The 22026-nt window shown below is 42.9% G+C and overlaps 1 protein-coding gene across 9 annotated transcripts; it reads right to left on the bottom strand.

Moving 5' to 3' along the window:
• Positions 1 to 530: 530 nt before the first annotated feature.
• NOCT (nocturnin) lies at positions 531 to 21789 on the bottom strand. Of its 9 annotated transcripts, none has more exons than XM_019664060.1 (5): positions 21350 to 21437; positions 6780 to 6817; positions 5548 to 5935; positions 3941 to 4210; positions 531 to 2822 (listed from the first exon to the last, which is right to left on the bottom strand). In XM_019664060.1, exons 4-5 carry the CDS (start codon positions 4200 to 4202, stop codon positions 1987 to 1989), a joined length of 1098 nt encoding a protein of 365 aa, XP_019519605.1. In that variant the 5' UTR covers positions 4203 to 4210; positions 5548 to 5935; positions 6780 to 6817; positions 21350 to 21437; the 3' UTR covers positions 531 to 1986. The 9 variants fall into 9 exon arrangements, with proteins under 9 accessions (XP_019519605.1, XP_019519606.1, XP_019519609.1 ...); XM_019664061.1 differs by lacking the exon at positions 21350 to 21437 and adding an exon at positions 13042 to 13107; XM_019664064.1 differs by lacking the exon at positions 6780 to 6817.
• Positions 21790 to 22026: the final 237 nt, after the last annotated feature.

The raw sequence follows: 22026 nt of genomic DNA, 5'->3' as shown, positions 1-22026 counted from the left end.
CAGCCATTTGGGCAAGTTAACTTTTCCTGGGTGTCTCTCCCATGTATACAGGAGGTATACATGTTATTAAACTTTTGTTTTTCTCCTGTTAATCTGTCTCTTATTACAGAGATGTCTCAACCAAGAACCTAAAAGGATAGAGGAAAAACTACTTTTCCTCCTCTACAGAGAATAGGTTATATGTATACCGTAGAGCCTAGGTGTGAGTAGGCTATGTCATCTCGACTCTGTAAGTACTCTTATGATGTTGCATGATGAAATCCCCTAATGATGCATTTCTCAGAACACGTCCCTATCATTAAGTGGTGTGTGACTGTATTGGTGAACAATATTTGAAATCCAAACATTTCATTCTCATCCAGCTATGCCTACTGAAGGCTGTTGTGATGATCTCTTTTCAGATTGGTGTACTTCGGGGTAGGTAAACAATATTTATGCATGTACTTACAAGTATTCTAAATCAGTATTGTTTCTCAACACATTATTACCATTAGTCATGCTAAGATTTGAACCAAATGGTACAGATATTCTTTCTGCTTGCCATACCTTTCAGGTAGCCCTGAGATGATATGTATATGTATACAATGTACTGAAAACCTCATTTGTTTCAAAAGTGGTTCCAATGCAGAATTATTTGGGTGAACCATTTTGGGTAACTAACTTTGGCGCCGAGGGATACCATGTAAGCATAGCATAGATGCCTTAAATGTGCAGCTGTAGGTCCATCTTTGTCCACTTTAAAAATGAAGGTCTCTCTGTAAATGGATAGTGTGGGCACCACATTAACAGTATTGAAAGATCAAATCTATCCCAGATTCTTTTTTGGACTAAAAAGACAATACATTAAAAGTCTAGTTTTAAAAGACCATTTATTAACCTTAAATATATACAACTCATGGATTAAAATATTTATCAGTTTATTATCAATAGGTTATTTGGAAGGGGCTTCACCTGTTATCTTTACCACTTTTTTTCTGATGGAAGTGAATTCCAGGTTATCTTTCTAACTTTTTACGTTCTTTCTGGATGCTTTGAACCAGTGATCTGGCTGTCTTAGGAAATTTCATTGTGAGCCTCGTGAATAGGTTTTCTAGTTTTCCATCTCTGAAAAGAAGGTTCCACTGACTTGCTTGGCCATTGCCACAAAACAGCTTCTAAATAACCTATTGTGAAAAGCACATTCCAGTATCAATAATACACTGAGTGATCTCAAATGTATACCAACAACATTCCAATGGAATACTAGAAATGTATCAACAGTGATTAATGAAGACTGACAGGCCATGGAATCGCTTCTGGAAACACAATAATTGGGAACATGGAGGTACAGCAAGAATTATTTATAAAGAACATACCAGGAAGACCTGATATTTCCACTTAAAACCCCTCTAGGCTAAATAGTTGACTACTAAATAGTACACTACCATTTTGTTAGACTGCCAAATGAAAACATTTTTAAGCTTTAAGAAAATTACTATAAATTACTCTATAACTTACGTTTGCATGGTTTTCAAATGTTCATAATACTATAATTTTTAAATTTTACCCGAAGATATAAAAAAATAAATATTGCCATGCATATCTTGTTGACATTTAGAAAACTCACAAATAAATAACTTGAAATGCTGTCTAGAGAAATTGCTCCTCCATACTTACATTGTTAATTATGGAGGACTCAAGTCTATTTTTATATAGCATCATCAAACCAAAAGAGCAAGCCTAATTTAATGCCCTTAAATGATCAATATGTAATGCTAAGTAAGGGAAAGAATACAAGCCAAAACTGGAGTGCAAACACCTTTTTTGCTGTTGGTTTTAATGGAAAAGGTTTGTGAATTTAAGGGGATTCCTTCCCATGGGCATGCTGGAAACATGGAAGTGAAGTGACAGAAACTGGGAATCCTTTCTCAGGCAACTTATCCTATTTCAGTTTCCTAAAACATCCCTGGTTAAGACTCTTGTAATTAAAAAGACACGGATAAGCATTTATAAAAGTCCATCAGGTTCCTCATTAAAGCTGAAGTCACATACTAGAGACAGGTGGTCTGAAGGATAATTCAAAGATGGTAGCCGGTTGGGTCCAATCTGTTCTTCAGTGAGCAAATCAAGAGCTGACTTCACACTCAGAGCGTGTTTAGAATACCAGATGTAGTCCAGCGTGTGCCGGCACTCCCCTGAGGTCCGGATCTTCCAGGTGGTGTACGGGGGTTCCGACTGCCCGTCCGCACTCAGCAGCTTGTAGGCGCTGTCCAGGTTGAGGCTGGAGGAGGCAAAGCATTTGTAGACCTCCTCTGTTGGCTCTGCATTGAAGTCCCCACAAACAATAAGAGGAATCTTGGTTCCCTGGGTGATGTTCTGCAGGTTCTGGAGAAGGTCAGAGCCTTGAGCTGATCGAAATTGCTCCCAGCCAGTACGTGCTTTTAAGTGGGTGACAGTGATGCAGAACCGTCGACCAGACTCCTTGCATTCCAGGGTCTGTGCAATGGCCACTTGATTGGTTTTCAGTGTCATGGCTGTCAGCCTAATATTGGCACTGCGGACTAGCTTGAATCGGTTCTGGAGAAAAAACAAGGCACAGCCATCGGGTCCATTGTTATGTTCAACATCTAGACAAGGTGACCAAGGTTTGGGGAAAAACGTGCCGTGATAGCCCAGTCTACTGAGGAGTGGTTGGAAGGTGTCAAAATAGTGGTCCACCTCTTGGAGGCACAATATGTCGGGCTGGTAGGCTAGGATTTCTTCTAGGATGAGATATTTCCTTTCTTCCCACTTGAGTGTTTCAACAGGGCATTGTGCAAAGTTGTCTTTGCCTTCTCCAAGAGCTGAAATAAAAAAAGCCATTCACTTGTCAGCTACTACAGAACCACGACTTCTAAGTGTCTGCGAGTCTCCTTGCATTTGATACCAATCAAGACCCTCCGAACGCTTCCTCTGCTTCTGAAGCTCTGGGTGATTCTTCTCTGCCTCTCCTGCAGTAACCCAACAGCCTCTTACCACTAGATGAAGCAAGCGACTGATTTTCTTTCATGTTCAGCTATTTCATGGACATAAGGTCTTGAGTTTTAGCCTTAAACAGTATTCTTTGCAATACCAGGGATCTAAACTCTGTCAGATGAAATAAATATATTCAACGCTATATACTGATTTCAACCCTGATTATAAGCCATATGAACCGATACACCATTGAGAAGGAATGGGCAGCTTTTCCTACTTATGGATGAACACTTGGAAAAAAATAAATGAATCCAAGATTGTAAAGTCAGAGTGTATGCCCTTCTTTTCTAGGGGGGTTAAAAAGCTGCCCTTTTTCTTAAAAGTTCGACTGCTACATGAGAGGCAATACTGTGGAAAGCTGACTGGCACGTCTTTTTAATTCAAATCCAGGAAAGGATTCCTCTCTACCATGACAAAGTAATATCTTAATGAACGGAGAACTGAAGCAACATCTCTGGTTTCAAGTTAAATAGATGCGTACGGATGAGAATCCGGCCATGACTCCCCAGGCTCACCCCCACCCCCACACAGCTCCCGTTCCCTGCAGAAAGCTCTACATTGTTACCCATTCAGTAGATTCAGTTTCTCCCTTGCAAACGCTATCTTAGCACTGTGGACTGAAAACTGGAGACAACAGAAAGTTTGGAGGCTGATAAAAGACGGTCCTTTAATTTTTGATGTGCTGGGAAGTAGACTTTCACTCTACTTGGATGGCCTACAAACATGGAAGGTAAGGAGTAAATAAATCTTGAGTTGCTGGATTGGGGGAAATCGGATGACTCCTGTTTCTTCATCTTCCCTTGTGGGAGCTCGTGCCGCCCTAGTTACCCCAACTCCTATACCTCCATCTGCCCACACTTCTTCCCTCCACGTAGGAAGCATCAGTGCACCGGGCAAGTGCAGAAGCACAAACCTAACTGCTCAGGCACTGAAGCATCAGGCATACCTTGGGCGAGGATGTTCCACTGCATGATCCTCATAGGTGGGTGGCTGCTGGGGCAATCTGTCCTCAGATCCACAAAATCCCTCTGGAACCGGGGAGGTCGAGTGTGCAAGACTGTCCTGCATTCCTCCAGAAGCTCTTTAGGATCAATGGGCTCCAGATGTTCTGGGTCAGGTGACACCAAATACTCTGGGTGCTGGGAGGCAGCGCTGTTGTTCAGTGTCTTGGCAAGAGCACTATAGAGTCTGCTCGTACTGTTTCCCATGGAACACGCTATAGGAAAGGAAAACAAAGCACAGTTACACACTCGGCTCCTTTCGCTGTCTTTCTTCCATTTCACCCAGATGAACTAGAAGATAGAGTGTTTACTGTCCATAGAAGCCAAGAGCTCAATTTAGGACAATGTTGCATGTTCATAAAAAAAGCCATTTCCACAGAGGTGGACTAAAGGAGTTTCCAGGTTCTAGCTTTCTACTAGGACAGGTAAGTGAACTATTAAAATTGGTCTCTGATTAAAAGGTAATTCTTTTAAGGGAAAAATACCTTGCTCTTTATGGCCCATTCTAACCGAGCGTTTGCCTTTATAATTTATTATAAAACCCATACTTAGAAAAGCATGGCTAAACAAAATCCACATACTTTTTTCTATATATCTTAATAAGAAGACCAATTTATAAAGAGCCAGATGTAAAAGTCCATGTTAATCCTGGAGAAGAGATTAGGTTACAAGCAGGCTGCTGCTCTAATGTCATCTGTCTAGGTCCCTCTGTTGTGAAAAGAAATGGTGGGATTAAACCCATATCCCATTTCTCTTAGATGTTAGCTGTAAATCAGGGCTCTGGCTTTCTGTAGAGCTCTGTGAACCTCACTGAGCAATCTAGTTGATAATCTAATAGCAATTGCCAGAGTTTTTAAAAATCAGGAAAGGAGCTGGGGCAAGAAGGGGGTAAGAAACAGTTGCCCGCATTTCCTGGGATCCTGGAAGGGGAGAGGTGAGGAGGTGCAGGAAGCACACAGTCTTCGCATTTTTAGTGCTTCGCTTTCTATCCTAATAGATTACATGAGAACAGAGTACAATCTTCAGCTAATTAGCATGAGGGAAGTTGTATCTGTCACTTCACTTGTGAGCAGTTGATTGCTCTTTTAGAGGTCAATCATGTTTTCATTATGGTATAAATTAGGGGCAAGTTTCACTGGGGACAATCTCCAAGATCCTGTGTGTGATGAATCTTGGTTGGAGGAATATGGATTTCTCTATACCTGTATGCTTGCCTTCTCTTGAAAGACACAAAGTTTTTAGTATAAAATACAGTGTGTGGCAGGGTGACTGACTCTATCTGAAACTAGCAATCAATTAAATTCACTATGGCAGGTCACAAAAACAAAATCAAACATCACCAAATGTCTTTCAAACATCAAGGTCAATAAGCATGCAAGCATGCTCTCTCTTGTTCCTTTCCATCAACTCAAAGTAGTTTTTTTCCCCCTAGTAAGAAAACTAGATGAAGGCAAAGAAACATCCCAGTTTTCCTAGCGTACATCTAAGTGTGCATGCACAGCAAGCAGGACACTCCTCACACACGTGCACATGCACAGATGCGCATACACACCTGTTTCCAAACTTTGATTTGAATATATTCCTTTTTATCAGTCTGCTTGCCTGTCCCAAGGAAGAAACTTTCTTCTTGGCTGGCACTACAACTTTGAAAATCTCTCTTCTGTACTTCTAGTTTTTTAAAAAAGCAGTTAAAGGTCCTACTGGTTTCTCAAGTGTGGTCTCCAGTAGTAACAGCATCACCGAAACTGTAGACCGAATGTCACAGGGCACCACAGCAGACACACGGGGGCACCGTGGGATATTTTAAATTTGAAACAGCAACATTTGATATCTGTCAGGCTCTACACACTACTAGCTTGATGTTGCTCAATTTCAACAGGATTACTCTGCATCCTTTTGATGACGTCATATCTTTGCCAAGCTGAGCTTTGGGGTGGTTACTGTGATAAAAAAACAAGTACGATATGAAAATGACTGAAAAAGAGGGTAACAGTGTCCAAAAGGAGTCCAAGGTCTGAAGAGTTATGTGAAGCCAGAGAAACTACCCTGAATCACACTTCCTTCTGCAAACTTAGAAAAACCTTCAGATAAAGAGAATGTAGAACAGAATAACATCTGTTCAAACAATGAAAGCATACCAGAAAGACATTCCCAGAAAGCAAATCAAAACTGCATCCTACTGTAAAATGAGCTGAAAGTCATTAAGAAAATGGTATAGAATGTCCTAAGAATTAGAAAACTCAGAAATGAGGAGATAAAGCATTTGAGAGAGTGGCAAATATGTGCTCATTTTAAGCAAAGAAGATCTACCATATGGATAACAGTTCTTGTAGTGGGAAAACCAGTGCCTGGAAATTAAGTGAAAAAGTTTCAATCACGCAGGATGAATTTAGTTGTGGAGATCTAATATACAACATGGTGACTATAGTTAATAATTGTATAGTCGAAATCTTGAGCACGTTTTTTTTAAGTGATCTCAAAACACACACACACACACACACACACCATGTGGGGTGACATGTTAATTAGGGGGATTGAGGTGATCACTTAATGTTTATGTTTATCAAAACGTGGTATGCCTTAAATATATACACTCTTGTTAACTTTTTAATTCTAGCTCAATAAAGCTCGAAAAATAGTTTAAAAGAAAAAATATAAGGTAAAAAAACATGGAAATTTTCAAACATCAATATATAAAGCTTTGCTTTTGTTACTCAAAAAAAAACAACAAACTTTAAAAACAAAACAATACCTAAAACTACATATTGAAGAAACACTACATACCTGAGAATATCAACCCAGAATGACCAACATCAACTGGACTGTAAAGAAAAAAGAAAAGAACCCTTGGGCATCTAGGCAAAAACCAACAAGTAATTATAAGGAAAATAAAATCAGAGCATCAGCAGACTTCAACTACAATGTTTTCTGCCAGAAGAAAATGAAGTTACATATTTTAAATCTATATGTCAGACTTTATATATGTGGCTCATCTACATGTGAGCCAAGGATTTTATATCCATCAGACTGGAATATTAACTTCATGATCCCTTCCTGAGGAAACTACTGGAGCAGGAAACCACTACGGCAGCCAGAGGTATTTTTGTACAGTCCTTGAGCTAAGAATGTTTTAAAGGGTACACACACACACACACACACACACACACACACACACACACACGTGTCAGGGTCATTTTTGGCCCTCAAAATCTAAGTGTTACTATCCAGGCCTTTTCAGGAAAATTTTGCCACCCCTTCAGACCAAAATGACCAGAGAGACATTGATATAAGGGCTTTCAACATACAGCTACTTAAAAACCCAAGTCTAAATGAGGATAAAAGAGAGAGTACAATATACAGAGGGCGCCCCCAAAAAATGTATACACATTTTAAGAAGGAAAACTATTAAAATTGTGATAGTATATATCGATAACAAAAGATGAATACAAGTCACGTTTGACTCCTGCAATTACAAGAGGTGCTCAAAGTGGTTACCATCAGTGTCCAGACACTTGTGATTATGGAGAACTACTGCTTGAGCAATGTTGACCAAAGTGTCCACTTGTATACATTTTTTTGGCACCCTCAGTATAATGGCTATGTGATCCAACAATAAACATGGAGATTTAGAACAACCAATAAGAAAGGGGGGGGGGTCATGCTGCAGAGGCCAGAATGAGAAGACACATATTCAATTAAAAATTTTTAAGCTGTTTTCATTAGTCATGATTAGTAGTGGTATTAGTATTGTTATTCTGAGACTGTTGTGTGGTTGTTACATGAAGCAAATTGGACGTTCTCATTCTATCATTCCCTGTTGGGCTTTCTTGGGTTCAGATTTGGAAATATATTTCGAGGCTATTAGCTACAACACGCAAGGAAACATTTTTGTCGAAGCCAGCTCATTTTGGACCAACAGCAGATTATAAAATCTGATCATCCACCTTATTTGTGAGTTGGTCTCTGAAAGACTTTTGGTGGTTTTCAAAAATTAAATCTAACCTCAAAAGACAAAGCTTTGCAGCAAAAAAATGAAGGACATACAGCAGCATGGCTCTATCACTCTTTCGCTGTGCCACTACTCTCTAGACCTGCTTACATAGCTTTAAACTGAGGGCTTGTTTAGTGATCATAATGTCTTATTTGGAATATGCATTTAGGTTAGAAGCAATGGAAACTTCAAAATCTATTATTTGCATCAGAGACATTTCTATGAAGAAAACTTGCACGTATCATTCAGAATGACTTAGTCCTCTCATATTTGAGACCCAGAATGGACAATTTCTGTCAGTGTGATAATAGCATTCAGGTAGAGAATGCACTGAAAATTGCCGTAAAAATAGTTTTACTGGCATACACCTTTTGCCCTTGTTTCATGAAGATTCATTTACCCAAGAAAGATGTCATTAGGCTAAATTTGAATAAGAGACTAGAGGGGAATTGTTAGGGGGTGTTTACTAGTCCTGTCTCTGCTCCTTAGATCTTACAGGAAACCCAGAGATGGTCCCTGTGATGGACTGATGCAAACCTGAAAACCAGGTTATTTATAACAAAGCGATCTAGAACACACCTTCTAATACCAGAGTACTCGGGAAGCTGATTAATGAAGCACCCTGTTGCAAAGAGAGCACGAATATAGGACAGAGACACAGATGGTCCTGAAAGAGGTTTGCACCAGTCTACCCTCTTGAACAACTGAGGGCCTCATGTGCCAGGCTCTGTCCTCACTACAGGTTATTCACATCCGTACGTTTACCCTCTAGGGTGATGGTCATTGGCAAAAGTCTAATCTTAATCTAACCTAATCTCACAGTCCTCAGGGATAACCTGTCTTTAGTATGTTAATTTTACATTCTTATTTGCCTATCCTCTGAGTTGTGGGAAGGGCACTTCATACGAATAAAATACATGCTGATCTTTTCCATCAGGAAGTTAAGTATTTGGGGAAAGATTAATACACTGGAACTAAGGAGAGAAAAACTGAGGGCTTGCTGTGTGGAATTGGCTAATGTAATATAAGGGCTAAAACAATCAGCATAGGTGAGAGTAACAAGAAAAAGATTTCAAAGAAATAGGAGCTAAGATCCGGAGCTCTGACTCCTGACTACAGCACTTCCGTGGTCCATCACAGGCAGTCACCATATGATGATGACTACCTGACTCTCAAACACAGAAACACACACTAGACACCAGACACTACTCTAGCCCACTGGGAATATATCAGTGAGCAAGCAGACTGAAATCTCTGTCCTCATGTTACAGTGGGGAGAGACAAGATGGTACGTAGACAGACAGTGTGTCATATGGTAAAAGTGCCATGGAGAAAAATAAAGGAGAACGGGCAAAGGGGGACTGCTAGTGAGTAGGGAGTTGCTAATTTATACAGGCTGTTCAATGAGGCCTCACTGAAAGATGGGATTCGAGCCAAGACCTGAAGGTGGTAAGGAAGTCAGTACGTCTCATGGAGACCCCATGGAAGGACATTGTGGGCAGAGGAACAGCAAATGTAAAAGCCCTGAGAAAGGAACGAGCCTGGCGAGACTGATGAACAGCAAGGGGACTTGCAGCATGACTAGAAGAGGAGGTCAGTGAGGACGGGGGAGCAGCGTCTAAGGACTCGAAGGCACTGGAGAACGCTAGGCAGGTATGAGAATCTGATTTACATAAAAAATCTCACTGGCTGATGGATTAAAAATACACTCTACTGTTGGGAAATAAGGGCAGACATAGGAAGTCCATTAGATGACAAGACAGTGGGTGGTAGCTTGGACTAGTGGTAGCCAAGTGGTTGGACTCTAAATCAATCTAAAATTGGAGCCAACAAGTTTTGTTTGTGGATGAACTTGGACGTGATCTATGAGAGGAGGAGTCAAAAGGCCTCCAAGGTTGCTGGCCGAGCAACTTGAAGGATGAAGTTGCCAGTGCCCATTAGCAAGATTTGGTGGGTTTGCAGAAAACAGGAGTTTGGCAGTGAGATATGACTGATGTTCAGGAGAGAGGTACAAGCTGGAAACAAACATTTGGGAAATGTTAGTGGACAGATGAGACTAAAGTGAATCTGGAGAGAACACAGGTCAGAGGATTGAGCTTGGGGACAGATTGGGGGGAAGGAGGTAAAAGTGTGCAAAGGTGACATGGCCAGAGCAGTAGGAGAAAAAACAAGAGTCTGATCTTCCTGGAAACAAAGTAAAGACAGTGTTTCATCCTTGAGGTAGCTACCTCCTGTGTCAAAGGCTACTGACGGTAGTTAAGGAAAATGAACGCTGTGAACATATCTGGATTTAGCAAGGTGGGAAATTGGTGACTTTAACAGCGTTTCTGAGTTTGGTGGAGTTGTGGGTTGAATAGGAACTAGGACAGAGAGTACATTAAGTATTTTGAGGAAATTTTGCCCCCCAAGGAGGCAAAATGGAGTAGCAGCTGGAGATGGAGATATTTTGGGAAGCTGTTACACCGTGTTTTTTTTTTTTTTTGCTAACTGGGGTGATACAGGAGAGGGAAACCCGACGAAGCTGACTTCTGGCATGATGGCATGAGGAAGCAAGCAGACAGGTTCTCTTTCCCCAAAAGCAACTATAAACCTGGACAGAACTGTCAAAGCCAACTGTTTCAGCACTCTGGACACAGACCAAGGGCACAACAAACTGAGAAGCTTTTATTCATGGAAGTTACTGAACTTCAGGTAAGAACAATGCCACTCTGTGACATTCACCACCCCTCCCCCCCCCCAGCTCTGTGGCAGTAGTTCAGCTAACTAGGGCAACAAAGAAATTGATTAAGTTCTTCCCACGAAGAAAAGCCCAGGCTGTGATGGCTTCTCTGGTGAGTCTATCAAACTATTTAAATAAGAACACCAATCTTTCAAAAACTGTTTATTGCTTCTCATGTACAGCCACTCTGCAAGACAGTTTGGCAAGTTTAGATTTTAATAATCTAACACAGACTTACCAATACAGCCTAGAACTCATGTTCCTAGGTACTTAACTGATGTGAACTGAAAACTTAGGTTCATATAAAATTATATGCGCAAATATTTATATGCAGTGTTATTAAAAATTGCCAAAATTGGAAGCAACCAAGATGCCCTTCACCATGCAAATGGATAAACTACTATAACTATTGTACATCCATCCAGTGATAAAAAGAAGCTATTGATTTGAAGTATTCATCCATGCAACAGGGTGAATCTCAGATGCATTTTGTAAGTGTAAGAAGCCAAACCCTAAATCACACATGTATGACTCTGTTCATATGACATTCTGGAAAAGGCAAAGCTGTACAGATCGGTGGTTATCGGGGAAGGAGCAGTGGCTGACTAGCAGAATTTTCAGGGTGACGGCACCACTCTGTACAGTGGTAGGATGGTGGACACATGACTGCACGCCTTCACCAAAATCCAAAGGTGAATCAACTTTAATGTATGCAAATTTAAGATATCAACCATGAGCTGGAGGGATCAGAGGGAATGCAGACCAATGAATTAATTCCCAGGGAATTAATAACTAAAAGTGAACACTATAAAGACTTCACATACTACTTTTTACATTTTGTTAACAAAGTATCAAGGCTTAGACCACTTAAGGACTGCAATGTAGTAAGGCTGTTTACTTAAATTTGAAAACAAAAGAAGGCTGCCCATCCTAAGAATGATGCCAGTGACTGTATAGCTAATGACTACTGAATGCTTTATATATGCACCATTCACAATTTCTTCTTGCTTTGAGTGTAATTTCAATTAATTCTCATCACAATCCTAGGAGGTAACTATTCTTCTTATGCCCTTTTTACAATGAAGAAATAACTTAGTAACAATTATTGTTTCTCACTTATTCTGAAAAATGTCACTCACTTTTTTCTTTTAGAATATCAACGTTACAAATCTTTTCACACATAAATACATGCCCGATTCCAATATTTCAAGCCATCCTACTGAAGTTTTATGCCTTAACAGGGGTTGCTATTCAGGGCTTTAAAAAGATTGTGAAAGGTTTAGAAGAGCTCAACACTGAAAGCCAATTTCATGAGGTGAGACGGCACCAATAATTCATCCATGTGGTAATTAAGATATTGAAAAATACAAAATCTTGATAAAACACCTGTTGAACTTTATTTGGCACTTATACTGGCTTCTGGGCCCAATTTTATGTGTGTTTGGATATGAGTATTTTCAATTTGGCCACATGTTGTATTGTTTTTGCCCAAAATTCGTTTTTTCCAGCCACTTCACAAGGAAAAAGTATCAGCCATCCTTCCCAATGTGATTCACATTATGTAATTTATATAGGCACTAGGCAGATCAAACTAGTTGAATTTCTTATGCCTAGCTAGTCATTTAGCAACACCACTCCCATCCCTTGCCATGTCCTAATTCTATAAGCATGTTTCCATGTACATTTAGAACTGGATACTGCCATTCTGTGCATTATTATTAATACCTCACTGCTACTTTATAGGAATAAATAAATTTCCTTACCCTTACAATAGCTTTTGAAGATTTGCCAGAGAATTCAGATTATTTAGATTCTTGCAATATAGTAGCAGTATGTAAACTACAACCATTTAGTCATAACTTTGCTTTCCTAAATAACAAAGCAAAAGAGAAGTGAGCTAATCACTAACGTACAGAGTCCATGTTCACTCTTTACACACCAATCACTGTACACTTCTAAAGGAATAGGCAGGCCGCAGTCAGGCTCTCAGGACTGCCCAGCCTCGGGGGAAATGATCGGGGTTTATGAAGCCCCTTCACATGGGTAATTCAAATGCTGGATGAGAACCCTAACAGCTGAAACCCAAACTGACTGGGCCTACCATTCCACGAGTCCTAACAGCACTTAGAAATCACAGCAGAAAGACACCTCTCCACATGTTTCTCTGGTTACCCCGCAATTGCTTATTCTTGAGTTTGCCCAAACCATTCAGTCTGTGAATAATTTCTCTCACAATTACCAGTATTTTAGCTTAGCCTCTTGAAACGGTGGGCTTGGCAAAAACACGAATTGAAAACCAAAAACTCAACGAAAGCCAAGATAAACTGGGTACACACCTGGGAAACTGAGGAGCCGATCAACCTCCGGCCCAAGGAAACCTTGCCGAGTCAAGTACAGAAAAACTGTAACGACAGACCAGACGTCACAGGAAGATGTCATTGAAAGAGCAATCCACTGCTGCCATCTACTGGCCATGTGTTGAACCATCTCAGCAAGTGTAGACCGAAAATTTAGCAGCTAATTTTCATTAGGCTCCTTAGAGTAGGTTCCTAAGTAAATGTGGCCTCTTTCAAGACAAGTGAGTAAAAATAGTCACAAGATAACCACTGACATAAAACAGCCTGGATATTGGATATGTGGCATATTTAATGAAAACTTATAGAAATCAGTAAATGAAGACTCATAGCGCCCCTGCGTGCACAGCTGTAAGGACAAAACCCAGTGGCTCCCTGTTCTTATACCTGGCCTCCTTATGTTAAATAAGTCACCCTGCCCTTTCCTCATTACCCTGTGTGCTCCGTGAGGGCAGGGGCTGTGTCTGCCTTGCTTACCCAGCCCAGTGCTGTCTTTTGAGTCTGAGTGTGGACCTGTAGGACATTAATTCCTGGGTCCTAGAGACTGGATTCTAAGCGCCAATTTAGGGAGACACCATTTTCTGGTGAGGATCAATCCTTTAGTCAGTGGCCAGGCTTCCAGTGTCTGTTACTGAGCACCACTGCCTGGCTGCGTGGAGGACTTAGCAATGGAGTGTGTTAGAAGGTGAAAGCCTTACGGCTAAAGCGTCAGCATTTCTCAGTAAGATCAGGTGGCCGCTCTGGAGGCAGACAGTCTTAAAACACTCACGTTAGGCTGCCTGGTTTCAAATCCCTCTCTTCTCTAGGATTTCGAACAACTTCTAGGGATCGGTGTGCCTACCTCACTGTGAGGACTGAGTTAAACTAGCTATGCCTAGCACACCCTAAGTGGTCAGCTAAATGGTAGCTATTCTGTGACATTTAGTGAAGCTCGCTTTCCGGGCTTAAGAAGACTATTAGCATCTGAGAGCTTCGCCATAGCACTTCATGTATTTTCATCACGCTTTCCAACAATGGGCAAAGTAGGTAGCATTGTATTTGCCGTTTTATAGACACGGCCCCTGAGGTTCAGAGGTTACAGGTTTCTCAAGATTGCATAACTATTGAAGGGTCTGGCTGGAGTGGGCTACCTGCCCCTTGGACCGCACCTCAGCATTTTGACAGCACTGAGTCAGGACAAGGGCGATGGAGCCTTGCCAGGGGCACAGAGGAATAAACAGAGGCTGAATTCCACCTCCTGTCGACGTCACTGCCATTATGGCACACCCACTGGCACAGCACAAAGTGTACAAAGCAGTATAATGACCCGTGTGGCACTGCTAGAGATATCAAGTGAAGGTCATAACTGTCAACCTAATGTGTCTAAAAATACAAGCACCTAGACACAGCGTGACAATCCAAATGACCTTTCTTCACTAGGCAGCCGTCACAGAAGCGACAATGCCAGCGTGTTCTGCAGACCAGGCTTGGCTGTACCTTCAGTCATGCCAGATTCATCTAAAAAAATATCACTACGGAAAAAGAAAGCCCTCCACAGTAACAGCTTAGGTTAACATGTTTAGTTGCTGTTCCGTTGTGAGTTGGCTGGCCAGTCATTTCCACAAGCTGGGCTTTTCTAGCACGATGCTCTGAAGTGAAATGTCGGGAAGCAAACTCTAAAGGAGTTGGGGGGGGGGTACGGCTTCTCCACTAAGGCAGCGGGTCTGTGTCACTCACTACATGACGCCCATGACGAACACTTCTGGGACGCTCAAGGAAATGGCCCATTTTTACAGGAATGAATGGAGGAAATATGAGAGCTAAAAGGAATAGTTTGCTGATAGTTCAGAGTTCTTCCCTCTAGATTAGGGGTCCATAAACTACAGCTTGTGAGTCACATCTGGCCTGCACCGTCTGTAATTTGTGCTGCTTGGGAGCTTTCGTTTTTAAATGGTTGGAAAAAAATATTAGAACAATATTTTGTGATGTGAAAATTTCATGAAGTTCGAGTTTCAGTGTCCACAGCTAAAGCTGATGTATTACTATCTATGGCTGCTTCCACACTGCAGTGGCAGAGGTGAGTGGTGGGACGGAGACCCATGGCCTACCGAAGGTAAACTAGACATGCTTCTTCCCAAGGCAGCTTGGAGAAACTCGCAGCTGAGTCAGAGACAAAGGGCAGGAGAGGCGGAGGGGCAACTGCCAGGGCAGTTCTGTCGAGAATGGCATATGGAACAGCTGTGCTAGTCACGCCGCTCACACAGAGAAGCTGGCGGGCGTGGCTTCCGCCTGCTGGGCAGAGTGGGCAGCATGCCGTGGGGGCCCCCAGGGATGACGGACCTGAAGGAGCCGCAGACCAGACTAGGAGCTAACTCTGCACCGCAGGGATATTTCTGAAAGCGGAGTGAGAGCTGAACAGACACAGGACACAGAAAGCAGCCCTGCTTGCTTTGGCAAAGGTGGCGCTCTCCAGCCTGCTCCCTCCCGGGCGTTCTGAGAAGCCTGGCTGCCCACCCTCCACATAACCTTCCCACTTCCAGAGCCTGCAAACTTCTCTCCCCTGTAGGAGGCCTGAGGGAGAAACAGGCATCACATAGCTCTCTTTAAAACTACAGGAGAATATTATGAACACACAACAAGAATAGGCTTCTATGAAAAAAGAAGCAATGAGAGAGAAAATGTCTACAAATTTTAAATGACTGCAAAAAGAAATGTTCAGAAAATAATGAGATCAAAACATTAAAAAATGAGAGAAGAGACACAGGATAGATCCAAATGGCAAACAGTCTATCTAATGGGAGTTGAAGAACATGAGAACAAGAGGTGATAATAGTGGATAAAATTCAAGATGTAACAGAAACTTTTCCTGTGCTAAAGAATGGTATGTCTTGGGCCAGCTGACTGGCTCAGTTGGTTAAGAATAAGCTCTGAGCAACAGGGTCGCTGGTTCGATTCCCACATGGGCCAGTGAGGTGCGCCTGAGCTGAGCTGCCAACAGGTGGCAGGATGGCGGGCTCTCCACCCACCCCCCACGGGCAACTAAGATTGAACACCGCGACTGGACTTGGAGCTGAGCTGAGCTAGCTGCGCCCTCCACAACTAAGATGGAAGGACAACTTGGCTGCCCCTTCCCCAATTCCCCAACACTGTTTCCCTCCCGCAATTTCCCAATTTAAAAAAAAAAAATCCTATAAGCGACTAGAGATAATCAATACATACAAAGACATTTAAAGTTCTGAGGGAAACCATTTTATTCATGTGTTACTTTTGTAATTTTTTATCAATTTTATTTAAAAAAAAATCATGAAAGAAAAATTCTAGAACACATCTCAGCAAATCTATCTGGCCTATAAAATTTCAAAGATGAACATCTTCATGCAACAGTCCCTCAATGATGGTTAACATCCATGAAAGCAAAACATAAAAAGGAACTAGTGAACTAGTATATCTGAGGTATCATTAGAATCTGCAAAGTAGTTACTTCGTACCCTGTATTGTGAGTCACAAGCATATCTGCAGTGGCAAATGGACTTGCCCAAGTAGTGGAAGTGCAGAGAGTCAGGGAAAGAAAAGGCAGAGGATGCAATAAGCCGAAGGGACTTCCCAGACATCTCACAGCAGTAATTCTTTACCACAATGTTGTGCCTGTAACTTTTAAACACTTATATTCATGGACTTCTCGTACTGAAGATGGAATAAAAATGGCTTAAATTTTTTCCTTTCTGCAACAATCCCGCATAATCCAGCAGCATTCCCGTAACGTGTGGGGACATGAGAATCCATTAGTAAGAAAGTTCTAGCAGGCTTCTAAGCATTTAGTTAAAACAAGTGTCCTCACTGGCTGTCCACCCGTGTGGTGGTCAGTGAGTGGCTGTCCACCGAGCTGTACATCAGAGTCACCATAGGCTCAGGCCCCACTCGCACATAATTGAAATTCAGAAGATCTGAGTGGGGCCCAGGCACTTTTTTGATAGTGGAAAGAGAAAAAAATATTTTTCAGAAACATTAAAATCTGATGGTAATACTTTTCTTGCTCTCCGTCCCCTGTGCATTCCCACATACATCTCTGTCGCTGAATTCATGGTCATCAGCATGTTTCAAGTGTTGCTCTGAGACCACTTAGCGAGAAGAGGACAGCTAACTAAGATTTTCTACTTGAGGGCTTCCTCCTTGTGGAAAGGCTGATTTTCCTGTATTCTAAAAATAAAAATAAATTCAAAATACTTAGCTGCTTTTCATGAAAGTACAAGTGAATTTACTGTGGAGCTAAACATGCAAATCATCTTTGAACTTGTGTTTATTCAAATAGGAAAACATTCAAGTGGTTATCAAGGTCTTATAAGTTCAAATACAGATGCTGTGAGTTTCCTTCCTCCTCCTTCCAAGAAACAGTAATTGCCTCACTCACTTCTCTTAGTAGACGTCCCAGAAACCTACACGGTGTTATATTTATCCGCCTACTCACTCTGGAAGTTGTACAAGTACACCGATACCCTTCCATTACAACGTCGGTCTCAAGTTTTTTCTCACTGAACTTTCATAACTACACCAATTCCTTCCCTTTCTTAGAGTCTGCTTGTGTTCAGGTAAATGTTGTTGCTCAGGGGCCTTGTGACTTGCCTGAGGCCCCAAGCTCAAAGATCTTAACACTTTTCCAGAATCTTCTCCCAGTTTTCTCAGACTTACCAGGAAAAGTACCTTGGAAGGAGGAGTGGAACTTAAATCTGGATTTTAACAAGTGTCCCAGATGACTCAGGAAGCACCTCTTTTCTGACAGCGCTCATCACTGCTCCCATACCTGTCACCTTCTTCCAGGCACTGTGTGGTCTTCTCTCCCTGCCCGTCACCTGCCCTTCACCTATACAAAGAAGTTTTTTTCCCCCAAAAAGAAATCCAGCCTCACTGATTTCTTTCTCCTCAATTCTTGCCGCAATTAGTCATGAGACACAGTGTAATACTTGGCTATTTAAGAGTACTATGTTCAATAAAACTCGGGGATCAACTGATATCAATGTATCTTATTTTCCTGAGGTCAAGTCCAGTGTTAAGACAGCAGGCAAGGTTCCAGGATTTGCAGATGCTCAGGTATGGGTGTGCTGAATGTGATTCTGCAGCCATGGCTATTAACTCAGAGCTCCCAAGAGTTCACTGCATTTAGACTCTTCCCATTGAATGCTACAGGAAAACAATACCTTAGTTCTCTTACAAGGAAAGCAATTTACTTCCGTAGAAGCTTGATAATTTCAAGCTTTACCATGTCTTGTCTCCTCAGCAGCTTACTCACATTTAATGGACATACTAAATAAAGCCATCTCCTCAAATGAACTGGTGTTTGCTTTTAAAAATTGCACTAAGGAAAAAAGCAATGCATTCCAGCGGTGGAGAACAGTAATTCAGCCAACTCTTCATTATCAAAGGAGAAATCTGGAGGACAGCACTTATAATGCCACAGATGACTCCTGACTGCATTTCATCTGGGAGAGTAAGGCGGCAACTGCTGCTGTTGCCCTTTGTGAGAAAAGGTAACAAAACGCTGAGATCATCTCCCAGGTCCCCTTTAAATTCTAATAACCTAGTATTTGATGACTTCAAAGGGACTGCAGTCATCTTTCCCGTGACCTCTCATAGGCAAACAGCATAAGTTAGAAAGAAACTATCTAAATGGGGTCAATCCACCCTCTCCAAAACAGACTCTGGAGGGAAGAGTAGCTTTAAGCTCCTTGAAGGCTTCTCTTGCCAGATGTCTAAACTTTGTGGCATATAAGGACAACCTGGAGTTTCATTATTGTTGATATTTTGTTAAGCAATGTGCAATCTGGAGCCCGCCAGTAACGATTCTGTTTAACAAGTCTGCAGTAGGCTCCACGAACCTGTATGTTTTGAAAAGCACCTAAGGCTGGTTCTGAGGCTCTTTGGGAAACATTTTGCAAGGTACCTCTTCTCTCATCCGGCTGCATTCATGCCTCATGCCTTCTTCCCCACTTTGCGCCTGTTTTTTCCCAAAACGTTTTAATCTCTTTCAATCCTAACTATGCTTCAAGGCCTAGATCAAATGTCACCCACTTCTTGAGCCTAAAAAGATCACCTTCTCTGAAAGGGACTTCCTTTTCTTCCTTACCCATGTGCCATTTGCAAACCTTTAACTCTTAAGAGAATAAAAGGTGTTTGATCTCATTAAACAGTCATTTCTTTGTGCAAATCTCATCTCTCTTACTGGGCAGTGGCTCACATTGTTTCACCTCCTATAATAAAGTACCTACAGTTTGTGAGGCATTTGGTGGCCTTCCGGAATGAATGTGTGATCAAGCAATGAGTGAGTGACTGTTCTAACACGTAGCTGAAGCTGTAAGTGCACGAAACAGGAAAATTGCCCAGATTTTGTAGTAACTGTCTACAATAGTTTAAGGACCACAGTCCTTTCATTTCTTTATCTGTAGAAGTAGGGGATTTCAGAGGACTTTTAAAATAGTTTTTCTGTGCCAAAAGCCTAACTAGGGGATTTCAGAGGACTTTTTAAAAAGTTCTTTCTGGGCTGGCCGAGTGGCTCAGTTGGTTAAGAGTTGGCTTAAGAGTGTGAGCTGAGCAACAGGGCCGCTGGTTCAATTCCCACATGGGCCAGTGACACTGCGCCTGAGCTGAGCTGTCGCTGAGCTGCCAACAGGTGGCAGGATGGCTCAGCTGGTGTAACAAGAAGATTGCCTGTTCCATGGTGGGCATACCCACCCACAACTAAGACTGAACTCGGCACCCTGAGCTGAGCTGCCAGCGGGATGGCTCAGTGGATAGAGCGTGCACTCTTAACAACAAGGCTGCTGGTTCGACTCCCGCATGAGATGGTGGCTATGCCCACCTGTAACTAAGATTGAACACAGCACCTTGAGCTTAGAGGCCACAGCTGCCTCCGGGAAGCCAGATGGAGAATGGTGCCCTCTACAATGAAGACTGAAGAACAACACCTTGGCTGGTCCACTTCCCCAATTCCCCAACACTGTTCCCCTCCCCCAATTCCCCAATAAAATCTTAAAAAAACAAAAAACACAAATACATTAAAAAAAAAGAACTTTTTGTGCCAAAAGCCTAACATTCCAAATGCTCTGACCTGACCATCTTTTCCACAGTTAAGAGCACAGCTATCTGTATCTGTATTACACAAGCATCTGTGTTCCCAAGATGCGCCTACTGACCAACTCGGCCTCTGAGGGGCTTTGAGGTAATTTAAGATATAAGCTGGTAAAGGAGACCAACTGGTTTTCTTTTACTTCTCCCACCCCAAGCATAATGTTCCTCTTGAAAATTTCCAGCAAGAAAGAACACTGTTATAAGACGGTACCCATTCTAACAGTTATTTCACAATGTGCCAAATTCCTATAGAACTGGGGAAAAAATCTGAATGACTGTCAAAGTCCACCCTTTCTAAAGAACAATCGAGTTTAGAGTCTCCAATAATCTGAATAAGTTTAAAATCTTGGTTTCAATTACATTTTGGATTATCACTTTCATTAATTAAAGCCACATTGAACATATTCTTTCTACAGCTCAATCTGTCCTTCAATTAGTCCAAAACTTTCGGAACAAAATGTATTTATAATCGAGGATGGTCACACAAATATCTTGAACAGCAACAAACTAACTTGGGCACAACCAAAATACACTTTTTAGTGTGATGAAGTAATTGCCAGTTTGAAAGAAAAACGTTCTCTTTAAAAGTACAGGACCACGGTGGCAAAAAATGGGCAAGTCCAAGGTATGTGATGTATTAAAATTGGCTCTTGGCAAAGGAAGGCATCACCTTTTCAAAATCTTAACCCAGGTATACAGGGCACACACAGTGACGTCCGTGTTAAGCGTTCAAAGTCTCCAAAAAAATCCGAATAAATGTAAAAGGAGTTAATGTGTGTTAAAATGCACTGTTCACATGGCTTTAAAAAAATGGAACCTCTAAGGCCATGCAAGCCACATGGTCAAATAAGCGTAACTTTCAATTATTTTATTTTGCATAAAAATCCCCATAATCGCAATAAGAAGTAAAAACAACACAAATCATTTGCGGCATCGGAAGGAGGGTGGGGGAGGTAGGATTTCAACGTAGACCAGAGCGAGAAATATCGAAGGCACGGCATCCAAAGATCAAACGGGAACCTGAACGCTGCTCCCGCTCTCGCCAGACGTGATGCAAGCCCCGGGCAAGGGAAAGGAGGAAAGGGGGAGAGAGGACCGCTTCCCAGCCTGCCCCGCAGCCCGCCGCCCCGGCTCCCATTCATTCCGCGCGGCCTCCAGGTGGCCGCAGCGTCCGGAACCGCCGTGCACTCACCTGTCCGGGAGCACAATCTCGCCGCGCCCGCGGCCGCTGAGGCCACTGCCGGGAGCCGGAGAGACGTGGGCCGGGGGGCGACCGCCGGCGGGGACGACTGGCTGCGCAGACCCGGGCCGGGCCGGCGGCGCAGGCCGGGCGCGTCCCTCTGCAGCAGGGCGGAGCAGAGCCGCCGCGGGCTCTGATACATGCCGGGCGCCGCTGCCACAGCCGCCGCGGCCCCTCGCGCGCCGGGGGAGCGGAGCACAGCTGAGGCCGAGGCGGGGAGTCGTGCCGACTCTCGGGGCCGTCCGAGCGGAGGCTCCCAAGCTCCTGGTCGCCCAGCCCAGGCGCTGGGGAAAGTCCCGGGCAGGCGAGCCCGAGCGAGAGGCTGGAGCAGGAGGAGCAGCAGGAGCAGCGGCGGCGGCAACGACGGGGACACTGTCTGCAGTGAACTGGCGAGACCTGAGACCTGGTGAGCGCAGCGCGCTGACAAAGCGGGCGCTACCAAGTGGGACCCGGAGGGGGGGATCCGTGGAGCCGGTCTCCGGCGCACCCAGGCTGGGGTTCCTAGAACCGGGGTAATTTCACTTTGAAAGGGAGGAGATCTTAGGCTGATCATGCAGTGGAGGCTGTAGGAGCCCTAAGGTAACAAGTATCCGTTGGAGCGGTTTTAAAGCAATGAGCCGCCTCTTCCG

This window comes from Hipposideros armiger, unplaced genomic scaffold (genome assembly GCF_001890085.2).
Source record: "Hipposideros armiger isolate ML-2016 unplaced genomic scaffold, ASM189008v1 scaffold_415, whole genome shotgun sequence".
Classification (NCBI taxonomy): domain Eukaryota; kingdom Metazoa; phylum Chordata; class Mammalia; order Chiroptera; family Hipposideridae; genus Hipposideros; species Hipposideros armiger.
The sequence above is the reverse complement of the archived record's forward strand: the minus strand, read 5'-3'. Positions and strand labels throughout refer to the sequence as shown.